The following is a 12,253-nucleotide window of genomic DNA, read 5'->3' on the forward strand; positions in this document are numbered from 1 at the left end:
GAGAAGTCCTGAAAGCGACCTGTGTTGCATTTAGCTGGGTACTTAAGAGAATAGTGAACATGTTTAATGAACACATTAATTTGAAAACTACAAGGAGTGGTTTGGTTATCTATCCACTGGAATAAGAACATAAGAAAACAAAGATCTTAACTTTAATATTTGCTAAATATAGCAAATTGGGATTTTATCGTCTTAAAAAGATACGGTTCATTTGGGAATTTTGTTCATAGAACAATAGAAGGTCATTTTATTGGTAACTCTGCCTGTAACACTGGTTTTTCTAATTCTGGATCTGTGCTATGTAAAATTGAGTTGGTGGGCTGGGGTTGTAGGTCAGTGGTAATGCACCTGCCTAGCACATGTGAGGCACTGGGTTCAATCCTAAGCACCACATAAAAATAAATAAATAAAATCAAGGTATTGTGTCCATCTACAACTAAAAAATATTTTAAAAAATAAAATTGAATTGGAAGGAAAGTTATGGTGTCATACATAAATACAACTTACATAACTTGATTGAATTATCTGAGAAACAGAATGGTATGACCCTACCTTTTTTGAGATAGGTCTTGCTGTGTCATCCAAGCTAGTCTCCAGTTATTGGGCTCAAGCAGTCCTCCCAAGTAGCTGGGACTATAGACAACACACCACCTTACTTGACTAGACTGACTTCTTAATGGTGTCAACATCATCTTTAATTATGTTTTTAAATTTTTTCCTATAATGCTCAATAGTGAAGGCTTTTTAAAAAAAATCTCAAAGATGAATTCATGTTATTTATTAAAGTCTTTTTAGGAAAGAGCAGATTAATGTCAAATTACTTGTCTCCCTTGAGAGTTCATGAGGCATATGCTAGCATGAAATTCTGTTCACTTTCTGTCCACTCTTTGTGTTAGTCAGCTTTTCATCACTATGACCTGACAAGAACAACTTAGAAGAAGAAAAGTTTATTTTAGGCTCATGATTTCAGAGGTTCAGTCCATGGTTAGCCAACTCTATTACTCTGAGCCAGAGGTGAGGCAGAGGGAGCATCATAGCAGGCATGACAGAAAGCTGCTCACCTCCGAGTAACCAGGCACCTGAGGAGCCAAAGATTGAAATATATAATCCCCAAGCACTTCCCCTGACCACTTTCTCCAACCATGTCCCACCCACCTATTGTTACCACCCACTAATCTTTTCAGATTATTAACTTACCAAATGAATGAATTCACTGGTTAGGTTATCGCTTTCCCAATCATTTCACCGATCAATGTTCCTGCATTGTCTCACATGAGCTCTCCAGGGTCCACCTCATACTTAAACAGTAATACCATGCTTCTGTTAGACTACCAAAGGGAAAGTCCTCTGTTTTACCCTTTCCCTATTTGGTAGAAAAACAGTTTAGCAATAACAGGGAATTCTAAAGAAAGGAAAAGGTTATTGCGAACTTATTGCTAGTAACGAATATGTGGATGGTTTTCTGATTTTTAAAAATGCAGTAGTTCCTAGGTCGGAAAATTGTCCAGCTGTTTATTTTACAGTTATCTTTATAATGGGAGAACAGGCTATTGATAGCAGGCATTCAGTGATGACAGAGTTCGGTGAAGTATCACTGTAAAAGCAGAAATTTGGGGACCCTCTCATCTTTAACAATAGGGGTATAAGAAAATGATTTGAATAAAACCACATATTTTCTAGTTTGGGGAAACTTTTAGGCCAGAAATACTGCGTATGCAGATGTTCTTTGTCATCTACTATAACTTTAATCTAACAAAATACAGAATTAATTGATACTGTGAAATCAAACAAGTGAGAGCTTATCATTTAAAAGCAAAAATGGCAGTAGTTTATAACCTCTGCTATCTCAAGGTAGCATTATTGATGAATGAGAAAGCTCCTGTCAGAAATTGGAAATTCCAGCTAGGAATTTTGCAGCATTATCAAGTTTGCCTGCTGCTAGACTTTTCAGTGGGACATGGATTAAAATAGTACTGAGCACACTTCGGTAACACAAATCTTACTTTGTAAATGCCACGTTTCAGCAACCTCTATTAGCTTGCTTAGTAGCCTCAACTGGTAAATAGCGATTAGTCTGCTTAATGGAATTTGAAAGTTTTAGAATGGAGTAGAATAATTTCACTAGTAATTGAAAAAGGAGGGGAGAGAAGGCTCGAGAAGAGTGATATCAAGAGAGAGCCAGCTTTCTGCTTCCATGTATTCGTTACTCCTGGCGGGGATTAGTGAGCAGAATAGGACTCGCTGCTGGTCTGGCCTGTCTTCGTGCTCTTCCATTTTTTTCTACAGCACCAGTAGAGCCCCTTTCCCATGACAAGATGGAAGGACTTCGGTTTCATTTTATGCTTTGTGTAGGGGAATTTAAATCCTTTATATGTGACGACCTACTTGAATGTTAGTATTTTCTTTCTTTTATTCACATCTCCTGCCCTCTTGCTCTTAGCTTACTGGCCAGTACCTCACCAGGCTCCTTGACTGGTCTTGTGCAGTATAGGTTGCCTTGCGCTCAGGCCTTTCTGTGCTCTTTCTCTTTGATGACCTTCCCCCTGCAGTTTGCTGTGGACCCACAAAAGTGCATCCCCTGCCTTGTCTTCTCCACTGGGCTCTTGAATTCTTGATTTAACTGCCCTTGTTTCTTGATTATTTAATAAGCATCACAAGCTTACAAACCAACCCTTCATTCCCTTCTTCTCCCAGCCCCTATTTTCTTCCTAGTCTTTTCCTGGATCAAGCAAAAGCTCTTTACCTTATTGTTAAAGCCAAACATTTTAGAATCATCCCGACTCTGTTGTCCCACAGCTCACTTCGAATCAGTCAAAATCCTTTTGGTTCTGCACCTGAGCACATCCAGAATTTCTGCCCCTGATCCAGACCACTGTCATCTTTTAGAGATCAGTGACAGTCTGTTTAGTCAGAATTATTGGTCACTATGTTGTGGGCTCCTGCCTGACTATTCCTGTGTCTGTTTTTACCTGTTATTCAGTGTTACCAGAGTGATCTCTTAAGGATATAAATCAGATCAGGTTACTCCCCTACTCAAAACCCTTGGTTTCTCATCACATAGAGAATAAAGATCCAGTGTCTCCTAAGGTTACCTTGTACTCTTCCAACCTGTATTACTCTGCAGCTAGCTACCTGCCTAGCTGCCTTCTTTTTTAACTTTAGATACTTTGACTTTTTTTTTTTTTTTTTTTAACTTGCTATGTGACCTCTCAGGTGATCTTGTCCCAGACAGAATACCAGGCCTGATGGGTAGGTATGTGAGTCTCTTCATGGCATGTCAGCTCACAGTCAGGAACCTGTAGCATCCCAAGCACACAGAATAGTGCTGCTGGTAGTCACAGCACTCTCAGAAGTAGGTTTTTGAATGCATGAATGAACGAATGATATTTGTTTCAGAAGTTTGTACTGATACTTATTTACACATCATAACCATCTGTGCTGAGTTCTAATTGAGGATCACTGGTTCTGTTACTCACCAGTGTTTTTCATAATTTTCATCAACACACTTGTGCGGAGGGTGGGGTGGCACTGGGGGATTGAACCCAGAGGCTTGGTACCATTGAGCCCCTTTTATTTTACTTTAGACGGGTCTTGCTAAATTGTCGATTCTGGCCTCAAATTTGGAATCCTGCCACAGCTTCCCGAGTCTCTGGGATTACAGGCAGATACCACCGTGCCTGGCAATGTACACTTTTTGACTACCTGACTGAAAGGTCTCTAACAGACTGCCCACTGACTGACAGTGACCTAAACGTCATGCAGTGCCAAATGATCCCAAGTTGGAAAAGTTACAATGCAAAAAATACCTTATAATTCTTTCTTAGAATCAGTGAACAGGGCATTTCCCATCTTGAATACTGTAGTTTTCATGTGGTTTACCTGGTTCCTCAACATGATCATTTTAGAAAAGGTTGGAGGATTGCGTGTGATGATGTTGGCTACCATCTCTCCCTGCGAAACTCCTATAGTTCAGATAGGATCTCCTGTCTTGCTCCTTGTAACTTAGTTTTCTTGAATCATTTCTTCTTTTGGCTGTGAGACGAAGTGGGACCTCTCTGAGCTGTGCAAGGGGTATATTCTGCTGCCTGGCTCTGATCACAGGGAATGACCAGCCAGGAGATAGGTTGGGACTGGGTATACAACTTCCTTTTAGGGTTTCAGGTGGTTACTTTCTAATATTCAGTTACTGTTGATGGTTTTCCCCTCTCCTTTGTGAATATTTGTTTGGAGCCTGTCTCCTTAGAATTCTGGACTTCCCGAAGTTATTAAAATCTGATCCCCACCACCCTTGATAGGGTAAAGTAGTTGATGATGAATTGCTTTGATCTTGAAGAGGGAATGGTGGCTTCAGTACAGAACATCTGTTCCATTGCTGCTGTATCTGTTGATAAAATTGTTTAAAAATTTTTATGTACTCAAAATTCTTAGCACTTCAATTAATATTAGTTATTTGTGCTCTGACACCAGATTACCTATAAATTAATGGAGAAATTTTGTGGTTTTGATTCATTCCAGACCTCAGACTTTATGAAGTACATTTCAGTTATTCACAAGAGGAAAGACTCATCACAGAGTGTTTAAATTATTTTTTCTAGGATATCAATTGTCTAATTACAGTTTCTTTTGAAAGACTCAGGGTTTACCCAAGTTGAACAATGGTCAGCCAGAGTGATTCTTAGTTAAATAATGGAAGTAGGGGAGAATCTGTATAACTCCAAAGGCTCGTTCCTTTTGATTTCATGGAACCTTTTTTTAAGATTGATTATTGGGGACCCTCTGCTTGATGAGTTGCCATTATTCAAACTTTAAGTGGTCTAGAGTTAATTTATTTAAACTAATACATAATTCCCTTTTTCCCTGTAGCTTTCACAAAGTTGATCACAGTAAATGGACAAGAATATCATCTTCAACTTGTAGACACAGCTGGGCAAGTAAGTGACCTTTGGAGCCTCAGAATCCCGCACAGCATGTCCGACAGCCCCAGCCTAGTAGTGTTCCAAACACGGCAGTGATGCTAAGAAAACCCCCCATGCTCTGTGTATAACAGAATGTTAATATGCTGTCTGCTTTTTCTTTTTCTTTTTTTTTTTCTTCTTTTTTTTTTTTTTTGCGGTGCTGGGATTGAACCCAGAGCCTTGTGCTTGCAAAGCAAGCACTCTACGAACTGAGCTATCTCTCCAGCCCTGCTTTGTCTTTTCTAAGACATGTGTGGCAGGTTTCCAAGTTGCTTGGTTTTCTACTTTAGGATTGTGTGTTCTTGGCATCGTGAGGGTTGACACTTCTGCAGGATGGTGGTTTTCTGTTCTGAACCTCTCAGTTCTGTATTAGGAAATTGCATCAGTGATCCCTCCATTATATGTCTTCCCCTGCATTAGGAGCAAAAGCACAGGGGTCCAGCATGGGAAGGGTAAGGAGCAAAAAGAGTTAGTCACACTTATAGACTTAGGCCCTGAAAAACTGGTTTAATCGGAGCCCAAAATCCAGTTTGAGTCCTCTTTAGTTTATGTAGTTAGATTATATGATGAGAACAGATTTGAAAGTGATTACTAGATTAGAGAGGATCAGTTGAGTTGTTAGACAGTAGGTAATTGCCCAAGTTTAATTATACCCCCAAAAGGATGCTCACAGGTTAATCATTGTAGCAGTGATGTGTAAAATGGATCACCAGGACAACTGACTTGGGAGCAAGGGGAAAGAAAGAAGAATACTGCAGGAAACAAAAAAAAGTTCTTTTGACAACTTAGCTGCCTGGTTTCCGTGGCACCCAGGACCGCTTTTACTAGAAACCATTCTGTTAGATTAAATCTGTCCCTGTTTGCTGGAGGATGGGGAGTTTAAAGAAGCTGAGATTTCAGTGCCTCACTCTCCTGCCCCTGCATCTTATAATCACAAAGGATCAGGCTAGCGGTAAGGTGAGTGGTATAATCTGGTCTGCCATGTTGAATAAAAACTTCTTTCTGAAACCTGGGGAAGTTGGAGTATACCCAGAATAATGTGACGTGTCCTGTGGGCTGGGAATGCATTCCCTCCTCTTTATGTTCTGAAGTGAATATAGAAGGAAATGTGTCCCCCTCATTAAACAAGAAATAGCTATACTGAGTGGTGTTGGCCCTGGAGAAACCCTGGAGTTTGCATTCTGGAAGCTTAGACAAAAATAAATCAAATGTGTCCATCTCTGAGCTGATACATAGTGCCGTGGGATGCAGCTCCCTCGCTTACCCCACGTGGCCATACTGAGTGGTGGATATGATGCACTTTAGTAATCAGACATTCTGGCAGTCCTGTTCAAGCAGAGCCATTGTGGGCTCTGCCCTACAAGGTACGGGTTCTATGACAGAATGTAAACTAGGGCTAACTGGAACGGAGCAGTATTAGCCTCTGTGCAGGAGCAGTATCTTAAATGACAAGACTTCCCTTAGAACTAGTGGAAATGAGTCTCTGGGTAGGGAGTTGTATGGGACTCTGTGTCTGTCTTTATGATTAAGGTACTAGATCATTTATTACCTGAAGTAAGATACATTTAGTGTGAGAGGGTGCTGCTAGTAATGACAACAGGTGTAAACTTATAGTATCCTGGGCCAATAAGTGTGGCCTTTCTATTTATAGTGGGATTCTGGCTTTAAGATTCTGGTTTGCTTTTATATCCTTAATTAAAATCTTCTTTAAGATCGTATTTAAGCTTCTGAAAAGTACGTGTGAGGATGTAAATTGATAAATTGTGTCCTTGCATATTGAACTCATATCAGGCCATTAGGGATCTAGGGCTTCCCAGGTGTCTAGAGTATGGGATCTGGAGTTTCACTGCCTGACTTGGAGATGCATTTCTTTTCCAATGACCTCAACAAAGTGAGTGAGCCTTGCTGGGCCCTCATCTTCCTCTTTAAAGGGGCAGAGACAGTGGCATCTGCCTTTGTGGACAATTAGGCTGAGACCGGAAGGGGTCTAGGTGATAGCAGTTGATGTTGACAGCCATGAGTGGGGTAGTACAGTTTTCTAGACACTGCAGAGCTAGAGAGGAAATTTTTTTTTTTTTTGGCGGTGCTGGGTATCGAACCCAGGGCCTTGTGCTTGCAAGGCAAGAACTCTACCAACTGAGCTATCTCCCCAGCCCCCAGAAAATGTCTTGATACTGGTTCTCCTTATCAACTTAGAAGACATGTTACTCAAAGGTACTGTTCTACCCTAGAGTCTGTCTCTAGAGTCTATGCTTGAAACATTTTCAAGCGTTTTCATGATAAAGTAATGTGGATAATGAAACTGAAAGAATCACACTTCAGGAGGTAAGGATATGATATGTGATAGGACAGGAGCAGTGGTTAGATTACAGCTGTGTTTGGGTTCTGTTATTACTGGAAAACAGTATTTAAATAATGTTTACACAAAGTATACCCATATTTGCCTACTTTGAATAATTTGTTCTCGCTGCAGCTAATAGTTCTTAACGGTTATATTCATTTGGGAGGTAAAAATAAAAAGATATGCTGCTGCTTTTTTATGATTCATGAGGGTGAAATAACTGACTTCTTCTGCCATGGTTCTACCCCACATTCTGTAGAAAGCCTGGTGAAAATGAAACTCCTCCATTTATATTTATACTGAGCTAGTTCTGGGGTTAAGACTGATAATAGTAGGGAGAAATGATGAAAGGGCAAATTCTTTTTAAAGTAGTATGTAGCCTGGTGTAGTGGTGTCCACTTATCATCCCAACTTCTCAGGAGGTGCACAGGAGAATCTCTCAAGTCTAGGAGTTCCTAACTAGCCTGGGCAACACAGTCAGATTCCATCCACCTCAAAAGAAAAACACGTAATCCATAGAAAACTTGTTCAGTAGTTACTCATTTTAGGAGTAAAATTACATTTAATACATTGTTAAATTGCAGCACAGATAGCAAGTGGTATTTAATCAGTACGAGATAGGGACACATTCTGAAAAACTCAATATTAGGCCATTTGCCATTGTGTGGACATCATAGAGTACACTTCACTTGTATAGTCTACTTCAGCCTATGGTGTGTGGGTGTGTGGGTGTGTGCAGCATAGACTCGTTTCTAGGGCTATGAACAAAACAACCCAAGAGAAAAATGACAGAGACACAGTAAACATGAGATACATGAGGCTGCTGCAGTGTAATAGGGAATATTGTTTTAGAGTTTTCTTTCTCTTGTATGTGTGTGTGGGGGGAGGAGGAGTACTGGAGTTTGAACTCAGACCCTGGAACATACTGGGCAAATGCTCTACCTCTGAGCTACACCCGAACCCTCTTTTAAAATAAATAGGAGTATACTCTAAATTTTCAGTTAAAAATCATATTATAGTAAGCATAGAAACCAGTAACCATTGTCATCTTCATCAATGATTATGAGACTGTGCTGTATATCTTTATACAACAGCATTCGAAGTGCAGTCATGTAAAACCACCTGTATCACCACAGATACGAGTAGTGTGTTGTACTGTGTTAAGATGGCTGCATCTATAGCACCATAAAGGGGTCAGAATTTTTCAGCTCAGTTATGATCTTCACAGCACCACCATTACATATGTGATTCATTGTTGATCAAAACATTGTCACTTGGTACATGACTGTATAGCACTGTGGTTTCATTGCCCAGCTAGGGATAATGATGAGATTATTTAAATATAGGACTTTTTAGTTTGTATATTTTGTCTTGACTTCATTTTGAGGTGAAAGCATATACCTTAAATGATTTTTTAAGTAAGAATGTGAGCCTATCATCCTAGCTACTTGGGAGGCGAAGGTAGGAGGATTGCAAATTCACAGCCACCCCAGGCAACTTGGACCCTGTCTCAAAAATAAAGTAACTCTTCCATCTCAACCACTCTAGGAGCAGTGGCTTACAGTGCAGACATGACCAAGTTCAAGAACCACACCATTCACAACCTAGAAACCCAGATCACAAAGATGTGAATCTCTTAAGGGGTAGACCCCAGGTTCCTGAGAAATATGCTTTTTGCCAAGAAGCACAAGAAGGGCCTGCAAAAGATGCAGGCAAACATCACCAAGACCATGAGTGCCAGTGCTGAGGCCGTCAAGGCCCTGCTAAAGCCTGAGGAGATTAAGCCCAAGATGCCAAAGAGCGCCAGCCTCAAGCTTGCGGCCTTGCCTTGCTTGCCCGTCCCAAACTCGGGAAGTGTGCTCGTGCCCTTGTGGCCACGGAGCGCAGGCTCTGCCAGCCAAAGCCCAAGCCAAGACTCAGGCTGCAACTCCAGCTCCTGCTTCTGCTTCCGCTTCCGCTTCGCTCCCAAGGGCGCCCAGGTCCTGAAAAGGCTCCGTAGTAAAAACCTCTGTGAATGAGAGGACAGAGGACTGGTGTGACCCCTGAGCCCCGGTCAGTGGGGACTGGTGTCCTCCTGTGCTTTTGTATAAATAAGTCCAGAGGCAGTATCTGTTAAAAAAAATAATAATAATAAAATAGAATAAATTTTAAAAGGACCAGGCAAGTGGCTCAAAATAAAAGTTTTTTAAAGGGCTGGGGATGTGACCCAATTGTAAAGCACTTTCTTAGCATGTGTGAAGCCCTGGGTTCAATCCCCACTTCTGAGGAGAAAAAGTTCTATTTTAGTAATTGAAATAATTCAATGACAAGCCAATGAGTAACGGTCAAATTTAAAATGGAAACAAATTCGCCTTTTTAAAATTTTTAAAAATCAGTTTAAATGCACATGGTACAAAACTAAAATTTGCACAAAAATTAAATAGAAAACTTAAGACTTTTCCACTCTTAACTGTTCCCACAACCCCTGTTCTTTGTTTTTGGTATGTGCTTCTAAAGTATTTTATACATGAATATGCAAATTAGTATTGTTAGGTTTTTCTTTTTTTTTTTTTTTTTTTTTTTTTTTAAGCACAAGGTCTCCTTTTACATTATTCCATCTATTTATGGCATCTCCCCCACATGACTATGTAATATCCAGTTGTTTGTATATAAATTAATTAGTGATCAACAGATAAGTTGTTGCCAGTATTGCCACCACCAACAGTGCTGCCGTAAACATCTCAGGTGTCACACCAGGTGTCTTTTTAGATTAGAAAGAGTTATATGTAATGTAAGAAAACTACTGGGTGTGAGATTGCATAAGGCCAGTTTACATTCTGCCATCAGCAAATGAAAGTGCCTGCTTCCCAGCCCCCCACAGCACCATGTGTTACCAAATCTTTAAATGTTTGACAATTTAATAGAGGAAAATAGCACCTCAGTGTAATTTTAATTTTTTTTTTAACAGAAGGGACTTTGATGCTATTTTCTTATGTCTGAGGATATTTGTATTTCACTTTCTGTAAGTTATCCTGTTTTATCTGGGTGTTTTGCCTTTTTTTTTTTTTTTTTTTTTTTTTTTTTTAAATTGGATGCTTAGTCTTTCCTTATTGACTTTAGAGATCCCTTACTAGGCTAAAGAAAATTAGCAGTTCGTCTGGAATCTGACATGTAAGGTTTGTTTTGTTTTCAGTTTCTTTTTGTTTTGGGGTTTTTTTGTTTGTTTGTTTGGTTGGTTGGTTTGGTCTGGTTTTGGTTTTGTTCTTTTTGACAGTGCTGGGGATTGAAACAAGGACCTTACACAGGCTTAATTAGCAGGTGCTCTACCACTGAGTTATATCCCCTGCCCCTTAGTTTGTCTTTTTATGGCCTCTGTTTGAGATTTCAGCCATGAAGAACATTTTCACACTGCAGTTTGTTAATTTTCATTTATTTGATTTTTTTAATAAATCTCTCATCTCTGCATTTACACTAAATTTTCATCTTTAAATATTTGATAGCTCTCAACTACATTTTTGCCAAAGTGCATATTACGGATTCAACATAACCATCCATCCCAAGACAGCTCTGTACTTGTACCTATACATTTTTATCCTTACTGATTTGAAATGCCAATATTAAGTGGGGCATCGTGGCACACCCTTATATTCCCACTACTTTGTAGGTTGAAACAGGATTGCAAATTCAAGGATAGCCCAGGCAATTTAATGAGGTCCTGTCTCAAAATAAAAATTTAAAAAGGCTGGTGTGGGCGGGGGTGCTGGGCACAGTGGTGTATACACCTGTAAGCCCAGTGGTTCGGGAGGCTGAGGCAGGGAGGATCTGAGTCCAAAGCCAGCTTCAGCAACTTAGTGAAACCCTGAGCAACTCAGTGAGACCCTGTCTCTAAATAAAATACAAAAAAGGGCTGGGGTTGTGTCTCAGTGGTTAAGTGTCTCAGGGTTTAATCCGAAGTACCTAAAAAAGGGGAAGGAGATGGGTTTAGGGGCTTAGCTCAATGGTAGGTTCAGTCTTCAGTACTGGATTAATTAAAGTGCTGATAATGATAATAGAGGTTTAATTTTGCATACATAGTAAGTTCTGTGAAGTAGAAAAACCATATTCTGATTAACAGCTACTGTTTTTTTAATCAAAGAAGAAAAATTTTTTTCTTTTCTTTTTTTGGGGGGGTGGAGGGTGATGCTAGGGATTGAACCCAGGGCCTTGCTTATGCCAGGCAAGTGCTCTACCACTGAACTACATCCCCAGCCCTTTTTAACTTTTATTTTGAGATAGGGTCTCCGTAAGTTGCCCAGGCTAACTTTGCACTTGGGATCCTCCTACCTCAGTCTCCTTGGTAACTGGGATTACAGATGTGTGGCACCACACCCATAATTCTGGGCGAGCATGAACAGTAGTTGTGACCATACTGTGGGTTTGCAAAGTTAGCAGACACTGCTTGATCTGATGGTGGCATGAGGTGAGTTTTCTCTGATAGTGCTTAGGTGCGTGTTATATGTGGTACGATGACAATTATATTCAACTGAGAATGAAATGTTGGTACCTGTGCCTCCTGCTGATGAAAATATGTTACATCACAACTTTTTATACACTTCACAATTCAGTATCTACAGCAAAGTTTTGTGAAACTGCTTCATAAGTGTAGAGATTAATACATTGTTGAGAGTGTGTACTTTTGTTTTTAACTCCTGAACTTGTTCAGAAATACTTTTTTTTTAATTATTTATTTATTTATTTATTTAAATTTTCAATTCTTTTGGTCTTTAAAAGTCTGGTTACACTGATTGGTTCTAGTAGTTCTTTTCTCTCCTCTTCCTCCCTCAAAGGGTGGCAGCAGCTTTCAAACAACCCATAAAATGTTGTCCTGGCCACTTGACATGCAGAGAATAGGACAAGCTATAATTTGACAGGTTAAAATGTGAAAATACAAACAGATGGAATAAACCAGCAGCCTTGTAATTTCCTATGAGGTCTAAGA

The 12,253-nt window shown here is 39.9% G+C and overlaps 1 protein-coding gene across 1 annotated transcript in view; it reads left to right on the top strand.

Annotated features, from left to right (window-relative positions):
* Nucleotides 1–12,253, top strand: part of Rheb (Ras homolog, mTORC1 binding) — a 48,274-nt gene that overhangs the window by 24,277 nt on the left and 11,744 nt on the right. The window contains exon 3 of the mRNA XM_047560972.1: nt 4,864–4,931. Coding sequence (XP_047416928.1) covers nt 4,864–4,931 — 68 coding nt within the window. The remainder of the gene's footprint in view (nt 1–4,863; nt 4,932–12,253) is intronic.

Source organism: Sciurus carolinensis, chromosome 8 (assembly GCF_902686445.1).
Source record: "Sciurus carolinensis chromosome 8, mSciCar1.2, whole genome shotgun sequence".
Taxonomy (NCBI): domain Eukaryota; kingdom Metazoa; phylum Chordata; class Mammalia; order Rodentia; family Sciuridae; genus Sciurus; species Sciurus carolinensis.